This window comes from Cyrtonyx montezumae, unplaced genomic scaffold, assembly GCF_038088225.1.
Source record: "Cyrtonyx montezumae isolate F1298 unplaced genomic scaffold, pur_monq_1.0 scaffold_24, whole genome shotgun sequence".
NCBI lineage: Eukaryota > Metazoa > Chordata > Aves > Galliformes > Odontophoridae > Cyrtonyx > Cyrtonyx montezumae.
The window spans coordinates 8665252-8691972 of NW_027071981.1; the positions used below are offsets into that span (position 1 = coordinate 8665252).

Genomic DNA, 26721 nt, shown 5'->3' on the forward strand with positions numbered 1-26721 from the left:
TCCCCGAGGTGAACCACAAACTCTTGTCCCAAACAAAGAGAGGTTTCAACTTCAGGGCCAAAGCTTGGGCCAGCCCTGACTATAGATCCACTCTCTGTAATGCACCTATTTGGCAAGGTAACCATTAAATCTGGAATGCTTTATGAAGTGCCTCATTTTTCAGAAATAGAAAAAGTACTCCAAGAAAACCACGCAGAAGAGCAATAGAAAATATGTGCAGGGAAACCTATTCGGAAATGTGTACGTAGAGAGAAGCCAAGAAATTCCTTTTCTTAAAGATTTTAACCTTTTGCTGACAAAAGGAGATTACTGACAAGAGCTATATGAGGTCAATGCAGTAATTATATTTTGAATCCCCTTCAAACAAGCCTCTTGCACAACGTAAAACAAAAAAAGTTGATAAATTGTTACTTAAACCAAGTCTTTTAAAATAATTAACCTATAATAACTATTCTGTCCTCCACCCTTGAAAAGCAATCCCTTCTCATTAGTTTCAAGTTTAATCAACAATGAATTGTCCCTCAGAAACAACCACTGCATCACGCTCCCTAACACTGATGCAAACTGCCGTGCAGATGGAAAGGCCAGAAGGCAATGTCTGAAGACAGAGAGCAGCTCAGCAGATCACTGATGCTCTCAAAAATAATTTAAAAACAACAACACAATGAAACAAAACCCCACAACCCAATAAATTCACTTGAAAGACAAACGTTGTAAACACAGTTTGAAGCAAAGAGGATTCCAAGCAGCTCTGTCAATAATTGCCGCAGTGTTTCCAGTAAGACTCTCAACTCTAATTTCTTGTTCATTCTTGGCCTTTTGTCTGAAGCAGAAAGAAACATCACTACTTAGTATATTCCATATGAGAAGATTGTATTCAACACCCGCAGTCTAACATAATCAAATAACGTTTTTTTCCACCTCTGGTTTCTGTGGTCTCTCTGTAAAATAAATATAATAATGCTTTGAGATGTCAGTAGGGTGATAAGGCTTAAAGAATTTTGAGAAGATGAAAGAGGCTATAAAAAGCCCAGACATTCTGATACATCTGAGATAGCTTGGTACTTAAAGGGCCAGTAGAAACTGCATGAGAATGTCAATGTACGTACTGAAATCAGAAGGCTATTGCAACTTGTAGAGCTCTGTGATTTCCAACATGTGAAATCACTGGTATTCAGCTGCATGTCACAGGCCCTACACTGACTGCATCCACAAAAGCTCACGTGAGCTTTTGAAACTCAGCTAGAAAGAAATTGACAATGACATAAAAGTTCTGGAAAGCACATGATGTGGAAAATAAGAGTTCCAAAGCGTCTACTGAGGCACATCACTGAGCATGTATATAGGCAGGTATTACTTCTTGCTAACAGATGCCAAGAAATACATAGTACAAGAAGCCACACATGACAAGGGTAGGAATGGTGATAGGAGGATGGTTGGACTAGGTGATCTTGTAGGCCCTTTCCAACCTAGTGTACCTATGAACCTGTGACTATGTCGTTCCCCACAGTCACTAAATGTTCTTGGCGAGAGACAGGAGAGAGCTGCTTGTCAGTAAGAAGATGGTGAAGGGGTTGCAAAAAGAGAACGCACCTCCTCCTTTACAGTGCCTTGCTACGGGGGACATCCAAGTCCAAACCACTTCCACATACGTACTGGTTTTAACAGGAAAGTTCTTCTGCCTTGCCATAAGCATTGGATGGCCAATGAGACTTCTGAAATCAGTAGACTGAACAGAAAAGTTGCTAGAGGCAGGCTTGTAGAGGGCATATCCCTTGTTTCTAGAAAGATCTAGATGAAAGGTTCAGAGCAGGTATTGCAATTTTGCCAATTGTAATCCAGGAAGAAATAGGCACATCACTAAAGCTACAAATAATCTAAAACCCCATATTCTGTATTTATTTCCAATACCTTAAGTAGGAAATCAGAAAAGATTGAGCTTCTCACACTATCTTCGTGAGGTTTTCCCTTCCATAAAAACCTTAGTGTGCCATTTTGGCTTTCAGAAGGGGTAGCGTTTTAACAGGCAAAAGCATGGCTCTTAGCTTTTACAAATCCAGAAATTCAATCTTCTGTAACATCAGGCAGAAGCATTGTCATCTTACGTTCCAGAAGTTGGCAATCCCTTAGCGGGAGGGAAATAGCAGCACTATGATTAGCTCTGCAGACATGGAAGTAAATCAATATGGGAGGCTGCTGTCGTTTTTCCTTAGAAATCTCAAGAGCTCAAACTCTTATCTCACTGCCTTTATTGAAGTTCTTAGAAAGTAAAAGTCATGGTAATCTGCAAAAAATAGTATCTTCCACCCAATGGACTCTAGTACTACCCCTGTTATGCAAAGTGTCTTCCACAGAAGGATGTATTTCATGTTAAAACCCTCCAATTTCCATGTTAAAGCTGGCTCCAATTCCTCGTGAGATTCTCTTTCACTGCCACGTTCACTAATGGTAGACCCAACATAACAAGTCAATTAAGTCAGAATTAGGGAGTCCAAGCAGAACCCAGTTCCTGCAACTACTCAATAGCTCCCTTTAAATCACTAAATTTCTGTGGCAAAAGTAAAAATAAGTGCAAAATAGTTATTTCCACATCACAAGGATCACTTTACTTCACATTCAGCACCTATTTCCTCATGCTTGATTCTATCTTTGTGCGACAGTTTACCATTCTCCTTATAATGTCTGTTGTTGGAAAATAGTCTGGAGTCTGTGTAGCAAAGCACCAGCTCTATCTGCTGGATCCAGCTAGAACAATTCAACCACACGTCACAGATCCTACACGAGGGACAAGTGAAGACGATTCTCTTTCACTACCACTGACATAGTTTATAGCTTCTGAGAGCAGAGATATCTAAGTCCTATCTGTGCTGTCACGGTGCATTTCTGAGTAGCCATGCTAAGCAAGATACTGACAACCAAGAAACTATTTGGCTGCCTCAGTCATAAATCACAGTACTCATGTAAATTAGACTTTAGTCTCAGAATGCGTTTCTTGCCTAAATATTTAAACACATAAATAACTTCCAGCGATTCCAGCTTGTCATTTTAAGCTTTCTGACATTCATTGTTCAGAGGAAAAGAAAGGTCAGACTTATCAAATCTGCATTTATGCTTCCATGACATTTTTTAACCAACCAAGTTTTTTTGAATTAGAGGAGCAAGACAAATGTGGCATATTTCAGAACAGACTTTTCTTGGCTCAGTACTGCAGCCCCAGCTCCTCATCAAGCAGCTGCTATGGTTCAGAGGGCAGAAAGAGATGTGAAAGGCAGGCAACTTGGAATGTGGTTTGCTGCTAGGACCTATTGCTGGCTGATGTCCTAGTCTCAGTGCTCCATGTTTTGGGCAACCCAAGCAGATACTTGGGAAGTGTCCAGGTACAGCGTTCAACTTGCCGCTCAGTGTTTAACCTGCCATCTCCAGATGCACTCCCAAAACAGCATCAACCCAAATGAGTTAGCATAGATGCATGAGGAAGGTGGTGCTTTCTTGGCTACGACAAGGTTCAGTTATGATTCTACAACTTGTGAAGTGTGTAAGAGCTAAATGCTGCTGCCCTCACTTTCTCTATTACCTTCTGACTAATTCACAAACCCACATTATATTTCCTATCGCACAGCATTCATGTGAGATACGCAGTGAGCACAGTGATGAGATTACATTCAAACACATGGCAGTCAGACACAGCAACACCACCTCAGATTCTGAAGTCTGCCTCTGTAGAATAAAGCACTACAGTTTCCTGCTGCACTCCTTTGATGTAGGTATTTACTCTCTCTATTTAAGGATTAGGACAAGCACAGCAAGGTATGGGAAAGTATCTTTTTAAAATCTGCTATAAACTTCCATTCATAATTTAAAAAAAAACCAATGAACTGTTATCTGTGCTTCTTCGGGTGTTTGTTTATATGAATTTTTTTCTTTCACTGAACTAATTTATGAAGGGGAATATTTATAAGAACAATGTGTTATGCCTAAAAGCAAGTGCAATTTGCAGAAGAAAAAAAAAAAAGACCTGGAAATCCCAAACATACTGTGCCAGAATCTCAACTCCCACTGAAGAGAGCACTACTACAGGATTCCCAGCAGAACCACGTGGGATAGCAATCACAATATGTTTTCCATGAAATACTTAAAGATGACAGCACCTTCTAACATCGTCTGCCAACTCATCACTGACAGATTTGCAAAGCCCTGCATGGACGTACTGAGAGCTGGGCCTGCTCTGCCCACCAGCCCAGCCAAACCCAATGCTATTTCCTTCCTCTTCAGGCAGTGTCATCATTCCAAGAAGAGGCACAGCAAAACGGCCTGGCTAAATCCATGGTTCTGGAGAGCCCAAGTGAGTGGTGTTCTACAGGGAGGTGCTACAGACCCAATAGATAGGGCAGGGATTCAGCCTTATCCACCAAGTTCTGCCTGATTTACCAGAAGAGGAAGATCACATCTCACACACCAGATCCAGTCCCTCAACTGTACATGAGAACGATGGAGAGCAACTGGGAAGTGGCTGAAGTCTTTTACAGCCTTCTGCTCTGCACGGTGCAACTCCAAACTTTGTGCTTTGGAAGCAGAAAAACAAACAACAAAAGAAGAAAAAAAAGAACACAACTAAGAGACCTCGATCAGTGCTGGTACCTCAGAAATATGTGGGAAATGCTGTGGACAGGACTACAGTCAAGTTTCAGCTCAGAGCTTTCATTCTCAAAACATCCACTCTCAAAAACATTATTTTCTTCTGCTCTGAAGTTCTTTCTAATCTCACGTAACAAATTCCTCCCGTGAATGAGCTCAGGTGCACAGCAGCACTACCCTAAAGATGCAAAGCCCAATTGTCTCAGTGTCAGAACAGTGGTGGTATGTAGTGAATGCAGTTTCAGGGAGAGTATGCGTGGCAAGTTAATAAAATTTGAGATGAAGGCCACAGCGCAGGAGTAATATTTCCCCTAGCCAGAGGATAAGAAGTTACCCACTGCTACTGAAGAAACAAAATTGGAATGTTAAATCTATTTCATGAATTAAAGTGAACTGACCTTTAGAGGGAGGAATGACTCATTTTCATCCCTGTAAGCCCCTTTTTAAACACAAGCTTCCCACCTTTGCACATGCAAGCAGCAATTAGCTTTCATGGAAAGTTATATTATGAGAATTTCAGCTAATTAAACTCTCAGAGTAATCTTAACAAAGACGCATTCGGATACCCTACAGTAAGTGATTTGGTTACCTGTGATGTTAACATGATGAAGTACAAACACTTGAGCAGGGCCAGCGCAGGTGGGCTCTGGATCTCTATGGAGCCCATGCAAGCGTGGAGCAATTGGACACGGGGAGTACTTGCAGGATGGTACTGCACAAATTCCTGTGGACTTGATGGCCTGACTGTTAAACAAGAGCACTCCAATAAGAACCTCTTTCACCGTGTTTGGTAACATGCTGAGACAAATTGCTTCGTGCCCCTCACAAACACGCTATTAAAAAGGGAAATGCTTCACTTCAGTGAAATATCTCTGAGCCAGAATCAGAGCACAGCAGCTAAAAGAATACAGCATTATTTACAGGAATCTTTTGTAACCTTAAACTCAATGGGAATTCAGCTCCTTGCAGGTTTTTCCTCATCCTAATGTACAACTCAATTTCCATTCTCAGGGAGGATCATTTTGTGAAAGTAATTAAGCAAGGTAATTACATTTTTTTTCCTGGGAAGCATTGTAATCCCACACATCTCCAGCACTTCTGGAAAAAAAAAAAAAAGAAGCACAACACTAAGTGTGTCAACATCAGTAAAGCCTCTTTACACTGTTGATGGGAGGACTGTGTTGTTTGAAATCTGTTTCCAATTAGCTTAAGCAACGTAGGAAAGGCTCAGTTGCCTTAGGAAGGGCTTTAGTTAAGCCCTGTTCAAATTAGCTGCAGTGGTGTTAATAATTGCTGGAATCTGCACACTTATGGGCTGGTGGATGCTGCTCGTGCTGGTATCACTGTGTCAGCACATCCTGCTGTCAGCAGGGCTACATGGTGCAAATTTAAGGGTGGCAGTGACGCGTGGTGTTCATACAGGCAGCACCTTCACAAAGCAAAAAGAATGGATTTTTAACACCCTCAACAGCTCCGTGATAAAAATCTAGTGCAAAGCCATACCACAGTATAGAAACATTTTAATTACTAGCAAAGCAGATGGACAAATTTATAGCAGTGTTGCACTTCAGGAACATCAGTGCAGAATTCAGTAGGAAGCTGGAATGGTTACAGCAGGTCAGGAACAGCCGTGAAATAGGTAGCCGAGCTCTGCATTCCTTGTGCTCCTCCTATTCCTGCATCCCCTGCAATGGACTCTGCAAGACTGTATTGCAGTAAAAGCAGCAGAGCCTTGCCTCCAGCATGATTTCACTGGGCAGAGCTAACTGCTGCTCATCTCTCAGCAAAAACATGGCTTTCTCCTCAGCAGTGATGACAACACCCAGAGCTGGATGAACTTTGCTCAAAGCTCTGTGTTGTACTCACAGGATCACAGTGCCTGTCAGTTCATGAGGATATCCCTGCTACTCAAAGGATTCCCCAAAGAGAGAGGAAAAAAAAAAAAAAGAGCAGATGGCATGGGTTTGGGTGCCTTTATTATTTTGAACCTATTTTTCATTGTAACACATTGAGGCAAGAGCTGCAGAAGGCAGGGAGCACCGGCCTCAGCCAGACACCTTACAGCAGGTGACCTCTGTGCCTCACCTCTGCCAAAACGGGCCCGGGAAGGGCTGAGCCAGGCATCTCAGTTCAGCCCCAAGCGTGAGACTGAATCATACAGAACATGGTCTGCTTTGATTTTAGCCGCAGGTAGTGAGGAATGAGATTAGCTCCATTGGCAATCACTCACACTGCTGGCCCAGCTTCACAGCTGAACATAAAGTCAGTCACTCCAACTTTGTACTCAAAGCCCAGCACTGACTTCTCTCACCTCTTGCAAACACACCTAGGTTTGTTTTGCAGTCCATTAAGTGGCTACTCAGGGACACAACACCAGCTCCTACACGGCATCACAGAAGCTACTTCACTGAGCTCACAATGACAAGTTTGATCCTTTGATTTGATCCTGCTGCCCCCTCACTATTACACCCCTCATGTGACAGTTTGAATCAGAGCTGGTGTGAAAGGTACCAGGCACAAGCAGACTAGAAATTACAAATTGGATTTCAGGACTTGAATTGGATCAAGGAGCTGCCCCCTACCCTGACTTCACATCCCTATCATCCAGTAGGGAAAATACAAGCCAGGGTCTCTCTTTAGAGAAATGCCAATGCTATGCAAGCCCCCTCCAATACACAGCTTCTCAATACACTGCAGCTGATACAGTCCACCAAGTACATCCGTGGTATTACAAGGGACAGGAATCAGCTCAGTGCCAGCTCACTGTGGCTGAACCTGACCTCATCACCCAACACCCATCCGCTCACAGCGAGATGGGGGAGAAAACTGAGAAGTGCACTTACTGATGGGTTGAGATAATGACAAGTTTAAAAAATATATAATTTAAAAAAATAACAAAAAAAAAATACACAGAATGAGTAATGCACAGCGCAATTGCTCACCACCAGCCAACTGATGCCCAGCCAGCCTCCGAGCAGCAGCAGCCCCCCAGCGTTACCCCGCTGTTATTGCTCAGCGTGACACCACATGGTAAGGACACCCCCGGGATCAGCACGAGAGCCGTGCCGGTGCCGTGCCCTCCCAGCTCCCTGTGCCCCACAGCCGCAGCGTGAGAAGCTGGGCAGCCCTCGGCTCTGTGCAGCACCGCTCAGCTGAAACACCCGTGTGTTAACATTATTCTCAGCCTACATCCAAACCACGGCACCCTCCCAGCTACTAGGATGAAAAATCAACTCTCTCCCAGATGAAAAAAAAAATAAAAAAAGCTGTCAGAGAACCTTCTTCATTCACGTTTGCCTATCACCCGCCGTACGTTTAGAAAAGGGCGATAACGCTGATAGCAGTGCCCAATAGCATTCGTGTATCACTCTGACCGCCAGAATGAGCTTAGGAATGCTTCCGCCGCTCCCCGAGGTCCGCCTGCACATAACCTTGGGAATCCCTCGCAGCCCTTGGAGTGAAGAACACACCCTAAAACAGGACGGAGAGCGTCAGACAGCCTGACGTTGCCCTCCCGAGGCTAACGACGCTTCCACCTTCGGCTCCCCGCTTGCGGCCGCCCGGCGCAACGCCTGCACCGCATACAAACCCCTCGGCGCTCCCTAAGCATCCCTCCTGGCCCCCCCCAGCCCGTCGGTACGTTGGGCGGCAAGGACGAGCCGCAACGGGAAGCCGCGGCCGGCGGGGGGAGCTGGCAGCGCCCGGCATGCAGCGCCCGGCTCACCTGCCGCCGAGACGTGGAGGAGGAGGCGGGGGCGGGCGGCTCGGATGGCCGCCGAGAGCCCTCGCTCGCCGCCCGGAACGGCTCCGCGGCGCTCGGGCATCACCCGCACCCGCAGCCGCCCGTCTCCGGCGCGGAGCCAGCCGGCGAACGGCTCGCTGAGGTCGAACTCCAGGCGCGCCCCGGCGGCGCAGCCGTCCCGCAGGCTGCCCTCGCCCACCTCCAGCACCAGCTGCTTGGCGCGCCGCAGCCGCCGCCCGCCCGCGGAGGGACCGCCGGGGAGGGCGAGCGGCGCGGCCGGCGGCGGCCGGGAGGGCCCTCCTCGTGCGGCGCGGAGCAGGGGCGCGCAGTCCAGCAGCAGGCGGCCCGTCGCCGAGGCGCGGCCCGGCGGCCCCAGCACCAGGTCCCGCACGTAGGCGCGGAAAAGCGAGGGCACGACGAAGTCCACCGCCAAACTCCTCCTCTGCAGCCGCGACAAGCCGGGGCCGTCCCGCGGCCCCGCCGTCCCCGGTGTTAAGCTGAGGGCGAGGCAGGCGGCGGCCAAGAGACGGGCGGGCAGCCGGCCCCCCGCCATCACCCGCCCGGCAGGCCGGCGGCCCGCGGGAGCGGAGGCCGAGGAGCGGCGCTGCTACGGGGCCGGTCCGCCCGGAGCCGCCGCTCCGCGGGCTTTGCCGGCTCCAACTACCCGCCACAACGCGGGCATTACCCGGCGAGCGCTGACGTCACGCTCGAGCCCGCCAGCCAGCAGCCAATGGCGGCTCCGGCAGCCGTCATTATGCAAATATAGGGGGCGGGGCCGGAGGAGGCGGGGGCGCGCCCGGAGCTCATTGAGAGAAAACGGGAAAGCGCGCCCGGGTGGGCTGCGGCGGCCGAGAGACGGGCGGGGACGGGGACGGGGACGGGGACGGGGACGGGGTAGCCGACTGTCGCTCCCGGACCGACACCCGCGCGTGGTGGGGGCTGCGAGGTCCCGCTCCGGCTGCCGCCACCCTCCGCGTTTCCCCTCCCGACGGGCAGTGCCGTCCGTTCGTCTCCCTTCCCTCTCCGCTCCCGCCCTTCCCTCCGCCCCTCCTCACCTCGGTGCGAGCCGCCGTCTCTCCGGCAGCCCTGGGTGTGCTCCTGTTGAGACGGAGAGAAGTGAGGGGAAGAGATCTCACGGCAGAAGTCATTCTGAAGGACTGAACGGAGTGGTTCCATTTCAGAATGAAAACAACAGCCTTAAGAAAGGTTCATGTACCGATTTCCCTTATTTTTACCTATGTTAAATACAATAAAATCGCTGTAATTACATTAGTGCTGTGCCTTAGGATGGCTAATCATAGCTCATTCATATTTCTGGAAGTTGCCTGCATGAATTAATGGCTTCTTATTATCTCTTTAGTTTGATACTTAATGCACGTATATTTTTATAATCCAGGTACTTCAACTATATAATCATTAGGGTGCAATTATTCTGTCATGTGGTTATTCTTCTGCTTATATCAAATTAATGTTAATATACAGATACTCTGGAGCAGAACCACAGAGTAATTCCCCCATAATTGTAGTGCTAAAGAGTGTAATTGCAGGCACAATTAGGAAAGAAACAAGATCTTTCTGCACAGAGGAGCTGAAGAAGGAACTTCAGGGCAACTGTCACACGAAGAGTTACATAATGCACCCTGTATGGAAAGGCACTTCTGCGCTGTATTCAGCCCCGCATGGATAACTCAAAGTCCAAGTGATTCCAGTGTGCTGTGTATGTGCCCTCTTTCCTCTTCCTGCAAGACTGGAAAAATACAGGGATCACAGAATCACAGAACTGTAGGGTTTGGAAGGGATCTCTAGAGATCACTGAGTCCAACCCCTCTGCCAAAGCAGCTCCCTAGCCCAGGTTGCACAGGTAGGTGTCCAGGTGGGTCTTGAATGTCTCCAGGGAATTAAACTCCACATAAACACGGTGACCCATTGGTCTTTCCATTCAACCTCTTCTTTTACTCCAGTGGACAATCACATGAACGCTCACGTTTGTGGATTGGAAGCCTTGTCCTCAAAGTTGCCTTCTTCTCCAAATGATGCTGCACTGCTGTCTTCCTCTGCCCGAGCACCACATGCTGGTGTGCCTCCCACAAGAGGGACGCCGATTGCTGTAGAAAAGTGGTGTGTTAGGCATGGGAAATGTTCTAAAAATCCCCCCGCATGGTTTATTGTAGGTTATTTTCCTGCTTTTGCAGATCTGATTTCCATCATGTGAAGGCAGTACTATGGGACTTCTGCAGTTCTCAGTTATTTGCATTTTCCTCTTGGATTCAGCCAGCTTAAGCCCAATGCTCAGCTCATAGGGTGAAAAGTAAGTCTTCCATTGCCTTTAACAGTCTGCACACACGTCACACTTCCAACTTCTAACTCAGCTTCTAGGATCAGAGTAACTGGATTGATTCCTTTATCCTCAACATCCTGCCAAGGTAGGATTGCCTTTTCCAGTTTATCCATTTTTGCACAAATTTTGAAGGCATTTCACTGACCTTCCTCTCGTACTAGGAAGCCACAGTTGGCCCCAGTGACGAGTCACTTTGGCACAACTAGAAACTTCACTCTCCTCTGAATGAGACAGAGCCATGCCCGTGCATCCTTTCTCACCTGAAGGGTGCTCTCCCTTCAGTTGAGTCAGTCACTGTCTCTCTTCAGAATAGTCCCAAGGAAATCAGGTAGCACATAAAAGTATATAGATGTGTACTTTTTCCACTGTATTACCTTGTTTTATTGCCACGAATCACAAGAAGGTTCCAGCTGAAAGCTGAAATGAAAAGGAATCTTTATTAATAGGTACTAAATGAAACAGAAACAGATGTTAATACGTTGAAAGAGAGTAAGTGAAAATGGACCCATTAATGAAGAGAGGCGAATAAATCAATAAGGGATCTTCAGTGGTTGAGTTGCTGGGCTGCCTTTTTATCTCCCTTTTTGATTGCTCTTTAACGAGAAGAGTGGTATGGATATTTGGGAGAGAGTTGAAGCCTGGTCAATACAGCTGTTAATGAGGGTCAGGTAAGGAAATACTCTGTACAACTCTATGATAGGTTGCGATTGGCACATCTGGACAAAATGCTTCCTAGGTTTTTAATTTAGCTAATGAATTGACTGTGTTGCTGGCAATTAGTTTTGAAAAGCAGAAGAAATCTAAGGATGTCTCAAAGCATGAGGGTGGGGTGAGATAAAATACAGTTCTAACCTTTACAGCAGAGAAAAGAGCCATATTGGCATATGTCTGTATTCAGCACCAGCAAAATAATGGCAGAGACTGAAGTCAGACAGAGTACTTCAGAGGAGACGTAGTGGGGTGTGAGCTGAGTGTGCTACACTTCTGGAAGGCATATTCTGCCAATAAAAGGCTCAAAATCCTCAAACATTGCAAATTTGTACCAGGAAAATGCTATTACTTCTTGGGACTGTAATTGCATCTGTACAGACGTTGGAAAAGACCCAGAAAAAAAAATAATATATCCACATGCTGGGAAACCTTTGACAGAACTTCCTGTGAAATAGGAAGGGTAGATGTGAAATCAGTAGGGTAATACTACAGCTGGACAATATCATGTGGCCTTAGAATTGAGCAGAAAACTACTGAGAACTGCAGTACTATGAGTGTAAGTTGGGTAGAGAGTAAAGAGAGTTGGGTAAAGAGTAAAGAGTAAAGTTGGGTAGAGAGCAAGCATCAGCAATTGCTTATTTTAACCTTTCTGCTAATACTTATGAGGCAACGTAAACAGTGTCAACTCTTTAGGCAGTGCTGCCTCAGAAAGGCTTCACCCACAGCGTAAAAAATGGGGACAGTGATATGAACAGGACCATTGAAGTGCCATTGAAGCAAAAGGAGAGAAATATTGTTGGGGAGTTAAGCTCAGGCATCAACAGGGAAGTGGTATCTGAGAACAGTGTGTTTTAGCTAGATTCTGTGAAGAAACAGCTACTACTGAGGATAAGCACTCCTGGTGCTACCCACACACCTTCTGTGTTTCCCTCCCACCACAGAGTTCCTAACCCAAGATGTTGGTTATCTGCACTCTGGAGATATATTAGATCTAAAGCATAATACCAAGGTCTCAAAATGAAGCATCTGTACACAACAAATTTTTCAAGTAGAGAGCTGAGCATTGGGACTATGTCTAGAAGATTCAGGTTAGTGGGAAGACCCTGCAGTGGGATATGGCAATGGGACCGTGCAGGAACGCAGCATACTCGGTGTTCCTCTCTGTGGCCTCACTTCTTAAGCATGTTGAGTTGAACTGCCTGAGTTGTGTTAGGAGGTGTGTTAGACCAACGGTGATCCAGGTGACAGCCCAACCTTTACTTAGGTAGATCTTTCCTCAGAAGGGTTTGAAAGAGCAGTTGCTCATCCGTTTGCATCTGATTTATGAAGGGCAGAGGTTCTAACTGTCTGCCTTGCTACCCATAGTCTCGAGAAGAGAAAAAATTCGATCCAGAGCTTGTAATTGAGGGACCAGATAAGAAATCCTATACATTTCAACTGTACTGACTTCAGGGAAGCTTCTTCGAATTCACACTAATGAGGCAGAAAGAAGATTCTGGCATTCACTCATCACTTTGTAGTTACTTTGGCTCCCTGAGACAAAGGCAGTGAATCAACGACGCTAATTACTTCGGTCACAGCTTTAAGCAGAGCTACCTGCCCTTCCTTTGGCTGTTGAGCGTTTCTGAAGTAGCCTTCCATTTGCTGAGATAAAGCATAACAACTTATTTTATTACATTCTTTTTTTTTTTATCTTCCTCATGTCAATTAGCGTGTTTGCATTTTAACAGAGATCCTGCCTGAAACCATTGTGGCTGCTAATGTCACAATTAGTGTTTCTTTCCTGTTGGACCAATTATAGGTGATAATGTTACTGTTTGACAGCGTTTGTGTTCTAATTGAGAGACTGATTACAAATTGGGTGCTCAATTCCAGCCAAGCTGCTGCTTTTTCACAGGGTATCCCCTAGTCACGGCTTTTTACACATCCCTGGAATTACATACGGAAAATAAAAATAGATGAGTCATCACTTTTATGAAATATTTTCTAACCTTCGTACGGTTTCATCTCTCCTCTTTTCTTCTTGATTACTCCGAGCATTTTTTCTTATTTGGTTGGAATGTTTATCAAGGACAGAACGTGCCACAGATACAAGCAGGATGGAGCTTTTGAATGACAAGTTGAATCCATCACTTAATGCCCACACTTTCAAGTGTCAGCCCTGAACCCCTGATGGCTAATATCGCCCAACACCAGGGTGCATCTCTGCAACAGTTTTGCCCATTAAAGGAAACAAACAAATCAATGCTGAAAACACGTCAGTCTATGAAATGGAGAAAAACAGCCTATAAAGCAGGTTCTGGGATAAGAATGGAGTAAGATGAATTACTGTGTTTATAATAGGGGGAAAATCTCATTTCTTAAAAAAAATAGAGAGAGAGGGAGAGAAATTCGGTCTCGTCTTACTTTCAGTGCTATGTAAAATAGCACAGGGGCATTTGACTGAATTACCTCTCCTGTAAATCTGCTTGCCTCACCTTGCATAAATGCAGGAGTCTGCTTTTAAATCTGCAGCAGAATTTATGTCTGATCGGATGCTGATGTGCACAAGCAAGGTTATAAAGCATATGGAACAGAGCAGAAGAACAGAGTAAGGTGCAAGCTGGTAAGCACCGTGTTCGTGCAGTTTGTGTTGTGGCTTTCCTACCATGCAGTATAAAACATGTCACCAATCAAACGTGATTTCTTCCCTGATCTCATGGATGAGCAATATACAGACTCAAATATGAACTTGCCTTGCTTCAGTTCCCTCGAGTGAACTGCACTTACGAGAGGGAAAAGGCCAATTTTATGGCACTCGAAGCGATGGCTAAAATTTCAAAACTAGTCAAGGTAGCTACAACTTCCCAGTTTCACAGATACTGAAAAACCTTGCAGGACTCTGGAAAGCTGTTTCTCCAAGAGAACTCAACTGACTGCGTGAATTCAACAGAGCTATGCCATGAAGTCAACAGCACGTCAGCAGTGTGCCCAATGCTAAGCCTTGCTAAGACTTTGCATGCAGGTGCTCTGGTTTTACAGTTCAATCCTTCAGGATTTTACTTAAACACATCACTCAGACACACAGACATGCTTAGAAAAGATTTATAAGCACCAACTCTTTTTATGCTAGAGGTTGACCCAAGAAAATAAAATAGTGCGTACATTTCTCTGACTCCATTTCCTTACTGCTGTCATAGGTTCTCAAGCTCTGAGGTTTTCACAACTCCTCTTGGGTAGTTCCCTTTCCTCTGACACACAGAGCCTCTGTAGCCTTATCCATAACCTGGTGCCCCTCTTAATGGAGATGTACTGCCTCCCTCTTTCCTATCTGAAATGTCACGTGCCTGACATCCTTCTGAATTTTGTCTAGGTTGTCATGCTCTGTGGCTTTCAAGGTTCCTGCTGATACATGGTCTTTCTGAATCACCTGTCTGGGGTCTCTTTACTCTTTGAACACCACGCTCTGTAGCCAATCTACACCTGAATACGTTTCAAGTAAAGCCCAAGCATTTGTGGTTTTGCTGTTTCAGAGCATCAGCCAGACTACCTCCTTAATACACAGGCATATTCTCCAAACTGTTGCTATGAATAAAATCATCTAGGTCTGCTTTTGAGGATTAAGGCTTGGCACATCAGTGGTTTTTGAAATTATTTCTGAATTTATTATAGGCAGTAACATTACTAAATCTCATTCTTTGGAAGTGGAACAAACTCACTGAGGGCCTTTGGATCAGTGTGTTAGAATCGTAAGTCACCTTCTATCTTGTTACAAATGGACTAAAAATGACTCTTTCTGAGAGGTGGACAATGTACAATGATCTTAAATTCAGACAGGTTTCTATGTCTGATCATTTTGCATTATTTTTGTTGTGTTGTCGTAGAACCATCGTTCTTCCCATTTTCGAAGTAAAGGAATAGTCACGGTTATTCACCTTCTGACAGTGAGGTTAATTTAATGCCGAGTCAAGCATTGCAAGAGTAATAACAAACAGTAAGTGCATCCGGGAGAGATTTTAGGGAGTGGGCTTCTCAGTCCACTGGTAAGCAGTTATTTAGGGCCGACAGCAGAATCAGCAAGCTGCTTAATGAAGACGAACCCATGCACTTAGGGGGTGCTTTTCCCATTAAGTTCCTAAAGTAATACCTTCCCAACTTCAATGACTGCCCAACAGTGAATGGCTATAAGGTCTCCCGCAGCTGTTTCAGGGGGCTGAGTGTCAGGAATTCCAGCAGGGAGCAATGGGGATATTGCCTTTCTGCGTGACAAGTCAGTCAAATATCCATTTGACTTTGCTCTGAACTTTTCAGGTTGGATAAAAAGGACAATAATGCTTAACTGCAAAAGGCTTTCTTTCATATATGAAAGATGTAGTGCTACTGCAGGCACATTTGGAACACATTTGTGTTAGCAGTGATTGCAGTGCCTGGCTTTAAATGGGGAAATGTTGGCTGGGGGCCTAATTTTCAAATGCAAAGAACTAATGCCTTTCCCATCAGCTTTGGTGAGATTGTTGCTCAGCATCTATGAGGTGAAACTGTGCTCCCAGATGTTGCTGATGCCACCTTTAGGCATGCTGCTAATCACAGACAGTAGTTTTGTTTTGTCATCTGAAAAAGTGAAATGACCTCATAATAGATTTAATACTTCATTTCACCGAAATCCAGAAAATAAAACCCAGTTCTGTATATCACTAAGTGCAATGGAAACTGTCTTCAAGAGTCGCCTTCACATGCCTACCAACTTCAATGAAGCACTTGGCATCAGATAATATATGGTACAGGTAACAGGTTGAATCTGTTTCTCAATTTCTTTTGGTGCACCGTGGCTATTAAGCCACACCATCTTGAATTGCTGCTGCTTCAGAGATGCTTTGGGATACATAAAGCAGAAGCAATGCAGTCAGGGTCACTGAGCTCTAAGGCAAAAAACTAAGGAAGCTTAGCTGTTCCCTTCCTGACAGCACTGATGAGATGACAAAGGTACCATACTCTCATCCCTACATTCATGTTGGTCTCTTCCTAGCAAACTTTTTGAGCATTCACAAGAATGAAAGTCATTACCTGTGTTCCAAGGTGACCATTTACAGAAATTTGCAAGGTACTGAGATAAGTCTGCCAGCCACTATTATCGGCTCGAAGCAGCTTTTTGTTAATAAATTGAAGGTCATGGCTTAAAAAGCCCCTCAAATCTTTCACACAAATATGGAGATATATTTGTAATTGCTTCCAGTTTTCAAGCAGACACAAACACTAGAAGTTCATAAACTGTTTGCATCCTTCCTTTGAACTAACTCACAGTAATTTGCTGATCCTTCTGTTCATATGGGAAAAGACAGGGCATAAAACAAATACCAAATTTCATGATCTTTCAGGTAGTGAAGGAAAAACCATCCACTGAAAAACAAACTCTTTTCAATCATACTCTGCACTTCTGTATGAAAATATATTTAGTAATAAAGAGGTTGTTTTATCAAAACTGCATAATCAGGGTAGTATTCTGTCTGGAATGCCCATTTTTATCAGCTTTCTATTCCCTGTGAATCACTAATGTAACAAACATAAGCAAGGTAGACTTGTGATTGAATCTGCTGTTATTAATAGGTTCCGATCCACTGCAACATCAGCCCATATCTCTCCAGGCAATTAAAGTTGTTGTTTTTTTTATTATTTTAAAGAGTCTTTAATGGATGCAACCAATGGGCCATCTATTATCATGAATAAACTCAATTACTATCTTAGTCATGATCAATATTTAGTTACACCAAGTTAGGAAAAATACTGAAAGCTTATAGAGTGGTAAAGTGCCTGATGATGTTAAGACAGCAGGAAAGCTTGAGAGCATTAAGAAATGTGCCTTAAGTAAGTGCAGTTTGTCTTGATATTTCTGAAGTGAGGTTCCACACAAATCCATGACTTCATGAGCAGATTCCAAGGTAGCTGTTTTCCTTGTTTCTTTTCTTTCCCTCTTGTAAGTTAAAGCCATCTCCAGGCCAGTCAGAATGTTATTTTTTTCTTGGAAGATCTTCAATGAGAGATCCTGAAAACTTAAATGTTTTCCAGGTTTTACTGGCTGTTGGAAGTGATTAAGTTTGTCTTTGCTTTAGAGCAGCAATGAAAGGCTGACCTATATTTCAGAAATGGATAGGAGGCAATTAATTTCTGTGGGTCTTTCTTGGATGATGTCCCAGAGTGTCCATTAGAGCCTGCCAAGCAAACCATCAGTAAAGGATTACAGATTTCTGATGGAGAGGCTTGTTGATGGTCTATTCCTACTGTGATTGAAACATGCTGGCCCTGGGAAAGGAAGACAAGAGCTTCCAATTAATCAATTACACTTCACAAATGAATTGTTAAGTAACAATGGGTCAGTAATTTCGTCTTACTGAATTCTCTGTCTTAAAAATGAGCTGAGACCATTTTTGCATAGATGGTATAAAGCTTAGAGACTATTGCAAGCACTCATTTGTTTTGTACTTTGCAAAGATGTGAGAGGTTTGTGTGAGATCAGCACAACAGTGGGCCTGGTTCTCAGTTACACTACATCCACTGAGGCATCATAAAAGTGTATCTCAAAGATGGAGGTTTTTTTCTTCCACGAATTCATCTAGTATCGTTTAGAATGCAGTAAACACTTTGTCCAGATTGCTTTTTGATACTAGAAGGCTTAACTGGGTTCAAAGAACAATGAAATATATGATTGCCAGTAAAATGCAGGAAGGCACAACTTTCTTTTTAGTAGACCTTCCTGCATTTTTCTGGCACATTGAGGATAGGACAGTATGATCCCAGTAGGGTGTTCTGGTTCTGATGAGGGCTTCCTGGCAGCCCTGAGGATCAAGGGCACTAGCCAAAACAAAACATCAAAGAGAAGCTGGATTTCTTCAGACCCGAAACAAACAGGCAAACAAAGGAGAACAGTTTTCCAGCATGAAATACACCCTTATTCTCCTCTTCCATTTCATCCTACAAATCGTTTTCAATCAAATAAAATGTCAAGTTGTTTTTACACTATTTTGTTTGTCCTCCTACTTCAAGACTTAAGTGTAAATATTTTAATGAAACATTCTCTTTTGAGAAACAAAGAAGTTCAGCCTTCACTCCAAAATATTTATTGCTAACAAATTTAAGGTCAATATATTTTTATAATCAGATTTTGATTGACTTAAATCTGCATTTTTCAGTAAGAACAATATTCAAAGAGGAAAGTGTCCGAACTCAAACTGGCATAACTGTTAAGCTAGAGCAGCCGTTCTCCGGTGTACATCCTACCAAGGGATGAGATTTGTTCTCTTTTCCCCAGATGTGTGCAACATAAAGAAGCGATCAGACTCTAAGCCTGAAAACTATGTCATCATTATCTGCAAAAAACTTCATTACAACCAACCTGCTTCAGAGTCTGGCTAAGCAGAATGTTCACAGCGTATTGAGGTTTCCTGAGTTAAACAACTATTCAGCTTGACTTTACTAAATGCTTGCATTGACATCCAAGCCAGAAATTAGGGAAACCCCATTAAAACAAAAGGCAGTTATTTATGAAACAGGTGTTTAATTGCACTGTTTGAGTGTGCTCTTTCCTGATTGCTTCATAATCTTCAAAAGAATCAAAACAAACTGGAATATTTTTCCCTACATAATTATTACTGTTACTATCACCAGTAAGTGAAAATTCACTTTTCTTAAATATTTGCCTGTTTAATGGTTATTTAAGTTGCTGTTGCCTTATGCACTTGCCACAGAAGAGCCCATAACGACATTGCCCTTGTCAGGAAAAGCTGACAAGGGCAAAGATTTCTTCAGACCCAAATCTAGAGAGGTGCAGAGCAAGCTCAGTCCCTCCTGAAGTCAAGAAAAAACCCTCTGAAGATTAAGACTTATGAGACCATTTCATTTCCATTGACTTCAGATTTGCAAGTTTTTGTTTTTCATCTTTCTCTAAAGTGATTTTTAATTAAAACAAAACACGTCAGAAAATCCCACATTTCATCAAAGCAAAATCCAAAATAGCCTTGTCAATTTGTGTTTGCTTACTGGGTACTCTTAGGAGCTTGGCCTCCTATTTAAAAGCGTGTTGTATTCATGTAAAGGGAGAATGGAAATTTCCACTTCTCCATAAATTTTCTCCAGAATATTTCTGTTGGAAACTGCTTTGCATAAAATAAAAAAGTTGCCATAGGAGAAAGTGTTACTTCCATCTTCTTAGTATATACATCCTTTGACATCCACTGAATCATACGGGATTAATCTGCTGTCCATTTGAAAAAGCTGTGCTTCTGACCCAGTGCCCAGTGACCAAAAGCTGTCAGTGTGATAGAGTGGTGAAAGCTTAGTGTTATTCAAGGGTGCAACAGGATAGGCTTTGTTGATAGAGGCAAGAATATATCATATATGGTATCAGTAAGGATTCATTTTGGATGCTGCATTACCAGTCACCTTTGCTCAAAGAAGATAAACTAAAAATGAAAGGGATGCAGAGAAAGGTTTCTAAGGATGAGTTCAGAAACAGAAGATCTGTCTCACAGAAAATGATAACAAGAGCTTGGCTTATTTATCCTAGTGAAATGAGACTACAGAGGGGGAGATAATGACTCTTCATAGACACATCGAGGAGTAAATATCAAGACGAGAAAAGAATTACTTAAAGAATAATTTTGGAACAAGATCAAGAGGATATAAGATAGTCAAGAATTAGACTGGAAATTGAGAAAGGTTACTGACCATTAGAAGAATGACATTCTGGAGTAGCTTTTCAAATGGGGTAATGATGGGTTAAAAAATTTCAATTTACATAAACTTGTGATACGAGTTCTTGAAAAATATGTGGATCTGAAAAAAAGCCTTCATAAAATATTTGTTCAAGGTGTTGCTTCCACTGTATATTTGCATGAAATGTATTCCATGTCCTGGAGCTTGTACTGATCGCATAGCAGGGATAGGAAGAAACCTTTTCTATTTCATACATAATTTTGCTTCTCAGGCTTTCTTCCTCCTTTTTTTTTTTTTTTTTTTTCCTCTTTTTTGCTTTCCCTAATGTAGCAGGGAAGAGCAGAAGTAGAGCTAGGTGCACAAGCATTCCTTAGTATCTTCTGGTTAGCTTTGCTTAGCACGTACCTTGGTTTGCACTGATTGCTAGATTGATGTCAGTAGGTGATCTTCTCTCAATATTTGACTTCCTATAGCTTATGACAGCTCACTCAGTAGTTATTTGTCTTCTTGATCTTCTAACTGTGAAGAGCCAGTTGGCTCCCATGTCCCCAGTCCAAGATGGGGCAGCATACTCTACTGCAGCATTGCCATTGTGCACAGCATTCTCTGCTATAGCATCCCCAGAGCTCCATGTGCTTGGAGCTGATGGTAGAATTTACGATTAGGAGCGCTCTAAATAAATTAATTGTTCTTTCATTTATGTATCCCAGAACGAAATGAATCTTGGTCTCCAGCTCCACCTGGTCCTGCAGTGTTCTTACATCAGTAGCCCACTGTCCCCAGTACAGATACACGTCTTAGTAACGTTAAAGGGATTAAGTCTTTGAACCCTGTCTGTCATGCAAATTCTGTGTCTGAACTGCTTTACAGAAACCAGTACATAGTTGCAGAGATAAATTAAGAACAGAAAGACAAAAGTAAAGGGGAAGGGATCAATTTTCAGCTGAGATTTTAAATGAGATGGAACACCAATGAAGCAGAGAAAAACAGACCTCCCTTTTCCAGATGGCATAAAGCATAGAGAAGTATTTGGTAGAGAACCAAATACTGATTCTTGCTTGGAGACCAGGCACTTGCCATGCTGACCACTACTTCTGCTGCTTCTCTGTGACCTTGATGCTATTCTTGCTCATCAATTATGCTGTTCCTGTTCCTTTGCATATTCAAATCTGAGCATTTCTCCCTTTGTACAGTCAGGGAAAAACTGAAGTGATGTGCATCCCTATCCATAATCCTGAAAGATTGCTGAAGGTCAAAGCGAGGACAAGCAGTGCTTACTTCATGTAGGGTTGCTGTTATCTGAGCAGTTCAATTAAGATGAGGCTGAAAAAAAAAAAGCTGATGGGGCTTTCAAAGCTCTCATCTCTCAAGCACCCTTATATCCCATGCCTCCTATGCTCAAAGAGCCATGGGATTCCTTAAATTGTATTCAGTGATCTTTCTCTCCTCACAGAGGTCTCAGGGATGTTTTAGGAATTGTGCAGATTGGAATTAACAGGAACTAAAGAAGTTGCATCTATTTCTGTTCAGAAAATAAAGCATTTTTTTTTAAGACGTGATAGGGAAATACCTTCTTTCCTTTTTCAACCAGCTGTGTTCAGTAGTTACACAAATATTCTCCGCTCACATCAAACTCTGCATCTGCATTTGCCTACCCACAAGATCTGATGCAAGTGATTCAGGCAGCCCTTCCTCAGTTCTGCAGGATTCCTGGCTGAACACTCCTGACATGCACAGACAGCGCTGGGCTCAGCATGAGCTGTAGCATAACAGCTACACACCAGCTGGTGAGGGGCACTACGGCTGGTGAGCAGCTTTGAATAAAAGCACAGTAGTTAAAGTATTTATTCAGAAAGTGATGGATAAGGATTCGTAAGGAACGTACCCAGAAAGAAACTTGGATTTAGTTAGCAAACAGGGTTAAAACACTCCAGTGTCTTCTGCAGCCATTTCCCATGCACGGAATAAATAAATAGAAACAGAATTCATAGGTCATAAAAAAAGAATGAGAGGGAAACACTATGAAAATGAGTGGAAGAATACCAGATGAGTTGAAGGTGACAGAGCTTGTGCTGCTGGTGTAGAGTGGGCACAGTGGCTAAGGGACACAAGTATGCTGCATGCATCCTCAATTACCAGCTGGAAGCACAGGTGAGGAACACAAGAGACTTCCCAGTGTGCACTCATTTCAATTGCTATCTCTTTCTGCAGATAGGGAGCAGGCATAAAGGCTGCAAATCACATTCTGGTTTACTCTTCCTGAGCCAGACTCTGTCGATTCTAACTCTTCACTTAAAAAGATGAAACCAGTTACAAACAATCTGCTTCTGCAGACAAAAAGACCAGCTTGCTAATGAAGGACTAACAGGAACCCATTCCATCTTAAGACAATTTCACACCATCTCGCTGTTAATTTAAATGTCTCCTTTAACAGAAGTATTTTTATTTAACATTCAGAATAAAGTATTTCTTCTTTTTGTCGAAACTGTGGCCCCAAGGATTTTAATAGAAATACTGGTTTTGTTCCATGAAATGGAACGGACTATCCACTCTAGAGGAATTAAGCAATCTGGATGGTATCCTCTGCCACGGTATTCCCAGCTGTCTTGGGAGATATAAAATAATATAGAGACAAATCTAGAACTTAGATTTTGGAAAAGAGGAAGGATTGTATCTATTTGACACTCTAATTAAGTTCCGCTTACTAACTGGGCCTCCTTAACAAGAAATGGGACAGAAAATAGGAGAAAACTTCCCAACACAAACTAACAAAACAACCATAAAAAGAGGTCTTGTTTTATGACATGCTCCATTGGTACTGCAGCATTCTGCCTATGTGGGCATATTTTTTAACACATTATGCAAAAACAAGTCAGAGAAGATGCTGAGGATTGTAATTTTCTAATTTAATTCTGCCATTTCCAGTAATGGAAAGCCATACTATGGCTATTTATCTTCATAAGTGACAGATGCATTTCATTAAAACTTCCTTAAATAATTTCTCATGGCACTTGAAGGAGGAAAAAAAAGAGTGAGAACATATCCATTTTGTAAGCATACACACATCAATGTTTTGAGAGCTGTTGAACGCAGAAATGATCAATGACATTGCATTAAATAGGTCAAGTAGAAAGACATTTGTCCGGTGTTTTTGGAAAAGTTGATGCCTGTTGAACACCGTTAATCTGACATTGACTGTTGCTGGATGAAAATAAGCTACTAATATTGCTGTACAGGGATATAATGACTGCCACTTAGGAGGATCCTGAATCTCCATGTAATGCTGTGATAGACAGATGCTTCCCTCACAGTTACTGCTGTAGTGCTGCCGTGTAGGAGCAGTAGGATGCAGCAGATGTAGAGCAAGTGAATGCAAAATCGTTTGGTCAAGAAGTGAACAACCTTGTATTCAATTGAAACTGCGTGTAAGTAAGTAATGTTCCAGGGCAGGTGGACATTCACCTAGTTTTCATTCTGAGCTGGACAACTGATAGTGAGGAAATAAAATCTCATATGAAGAAATCTGCATCATGTGATGGCGAATTTCTAAAGAGTGGATGTTCCGTGTGAAGCCCTAGCCCAAATTCTGGCATAAAGTTGTTGTGGAAACCATCACAGAAGGGAGAGAGCTACAGGTAAAGCCACGTGCCTTTTTCTTGTTGACCAGTGCAGCTTAGCGAAGCTCAGGGAACGTTTCCTAGAGGGTCATCAGTTCAAGGAAAATCATCAGTGCATCAAAATCATTCTCCTCACTCATTCAGTTAGCCCATAAAGAGGGGGTGGAATGGCGTAGAGGTAGCACAAACATTTTGTGCTCCTCCACTGTCATCCTAAAATAACTTAGAGGGTTGGCAAAAGGGGACAGTGTCAAAGAGAGTCTTGCTCAAACTCCTTTCTTGCAGGTCTGTTATTTACTCTAGCAACTGATACCCAGCAGCACTGGTGAAAAGACAGGAGGCTAGGTGAACCGTTGAGAAAGAACTTACCTCTACAACATGGAAGTGCTCTTCCATACACTGGTAATATGGATGGGGAAATTTTCATGGTCTGTAGGCAATGTTGTTCTTACTCCAGGGACCTTCTGTGTAAGCCCCAGAGCTGTCAAATGAACTGGATGAATGCCCTGCAGTCCCTGTTGCCATCTCTCTGGCACTCTTCCTATTTGGCCTCAGCACCTTTCGCTGGCTCTACGTTTACTTTCAGCTCACTGAGCAAATAAACCCAAGTGAATAAGCTATTCAAGAAATGCTGCCCTGTTTTTGGTTCATGAGTCTTGCAATCTCTTCTCACTGTTTTTCTAAGCTACTCGCTGAACATGCTCCATTTGTTATTCTCTCCCAAAGGAGTTTGTTGACAAAAGTCATGCTGAGTACTACAGCAGTGTAAATCAGCACAGACTAGACAGGTGGTCTGCTTCCTACGCTGACTCTAATGCTAACACTCTGAGTAAAAAATATTACCTTCTTAATGGAAACATCAGCAAATGAATCAAAGCTTGCTTCCTCCAATGAGTTTTGAAGGTGTCCTTTCCTTAAGTAAAATGCTCTTAGTGTTTTCTACAAGGGCAGAGCCAACCAGTGTGTGATACAAAAGCCCACAGTTTGGGGCAAGATTCCACCTCCTCTCTCCAGCCAGCCTGGATCCTGCCATGAACATCAGGATAACCAGTTCCCAGTTCCCTTTGTTCTTCAGCAGCAATCGCCTCCTTTGAGAATTCCAGCTCCAAAAGTATTTTATATCCTGGTAATTCACAAGGTAAGTGAATCCATCTCTCGTCCAGCACTGGGTTTCTCAAATATAGGACCTCAGTCAGCAAGAGCCCAGCATGCAAAATCATGTACATGTAATGTTTCTTCCCTCACTGCTTATGAAGTTACTAAGTCTTTACTGATGCATTACAGCAACACTGTATGAGAAGATGAAGCAGAATATTTTGTGGGCTTCTTCCCTTGCTATTTTTTGGTGATATTGCTGCTAATGCTTAGTCATGCCAAATTCATGACGGTTGCTATTGAGTCATGAGGGTAGGTTGATCCAGCTGGCCCTGGCTGCAAGTGGGTAAGACTGTATATTTGGGCAGAGAGGATGAGCACAGAGGAAGTCACACAGAGAACGACTCAGGGGAGCAAGGCTGGGAACAGGAGCTGATGACCAAGCTTCCAGGGATGGTGGGCTTTCTTACTCATGCTCTGGTGTTCTGGGCATGATTCAGTCCGTTCCCATCACACAGCACTCAAGGGCTGGCCATGCATAAAGTCCTCTGTGATGTTTCAGCTGGGATGATCCTTTCACCATCACTTCCTTACTCCTTGCTGTGTTTTGGTGCAGGTGATCAGTAGCGTGCTTCGGGAGAATAGCTTTATAGCTACCAAAAGGCAGAACTCAAGGGAAGAAAAAGTCTCCCTTGCAATTAGTCACTGGCCACACTGTGAAACGCATCAACCTTAGAAGAAGTAATGGAAGCTTTGTTGAAAATGGGGAATACAAAAATGCAGGAGATGGCTTATTGTTTTGCTCTTGGTGCCACAGCTATGATTACTCTCTTCCTTTAGAAGAAATGTCTTTTAGCTAAAGGATAATAAGATTTGTTTATTTTGAAAAATCATTTTTGTTCATCAGCTGATCTATAAAGACAATTCTCATGCACTTGGGGGGTGGGTGTACCCCTTTGAAAACAAAGAGCTGTAAGGTCCACCTGCTTCACTTGCCATATATCTAAAAGCAAGGAAGGTTAACCACACCTCTTAGTGGATGTGAGACATGTTAGAGATAAACATTTTTTTGTAAGATACTGCTCTCATATGTAAACTTGTATTTGTGCATCTTGTAATAGTAATGGCAGACCTGTACTTTTGTTTTGTGTTAGGAATGGCCAGTAACAGACATTTTATTAAGGTTTACCCATCAGATGAGGCACATACAACAAATAAAATAAACAGGTTGTCTAGAACAGCAAGCCTCAGACTCTGATCATACAGATATGTCCATTGTCCCAGGGGGGTGGATCCCCAGAGTAGCCTGGGACACGTCTGAACATCCCTGCAGCTTGTATTTCTGCTTTGAGACCACTGAGGCAACAGTCATCCCCGAGACCAAATTCCCTAAGAGGCAACCTCAAGACTGGAACTATGCATGAAATAAAGGCTTTCTGAGGACTATTAATGTGACCCAGACACACAAAATATTTAGGTTGGATCCTCTGTAATTGCTGTAAATTGTCTCCCTCTTGAGGTATAGGTTGATGTAGCAGTAGTTAACATTGTGACCTGAGAGAGCACTTCACAAAACTCCACGGGCACAAAAAGCAAAACCTGGCAGCCCTTCAGAGGCCTCAGCAGAATATGGCAACACTGACATGAATGATAACACACTAGAGCAAATCTATAGATGACATAAATCAGTATAGAACCATGGTCTTCGAGCCACTTGTAGTTTAAAATCTACTGCAGGAGGAGTAACATGCATGGGGAAAAACTGACTTAAGTTCTATTTCCTTTTCCTGTTCACTTCCTTTGTTATTTTATTACTGGTGTCATAAACCTACAGCAGTACTGCCTATCTCACTACAAGAATAAAAAACCTGAGTCAATTTGCAGTGCACAATACAGTA

General features: G+C 43.3%; 1 protein-coding gene across 1 annotated transcript in view; it reads right to left on the reverse strand.

Moving 5' to 3' along the window:
• The window catches only part of ALK (ALK receptor tyrosine kinase), a 272781-nt gene extending 263851 nt beyond the window's left edge, over positions 1 to 8930 (reverse strand). The window contains exon 1 of the mRNA XM_065739616.1: positions 8360 to 8930. Within this exon, the coding sequence (XP_065595688.1) occupies positions 8360 to 8930 (571 nt within the window). The remainder of the gene's footprint in view (positions 1 to 8359) is intronic.
• Positions 8931 to 26721: the final 17791 nt, after the last annotated feature.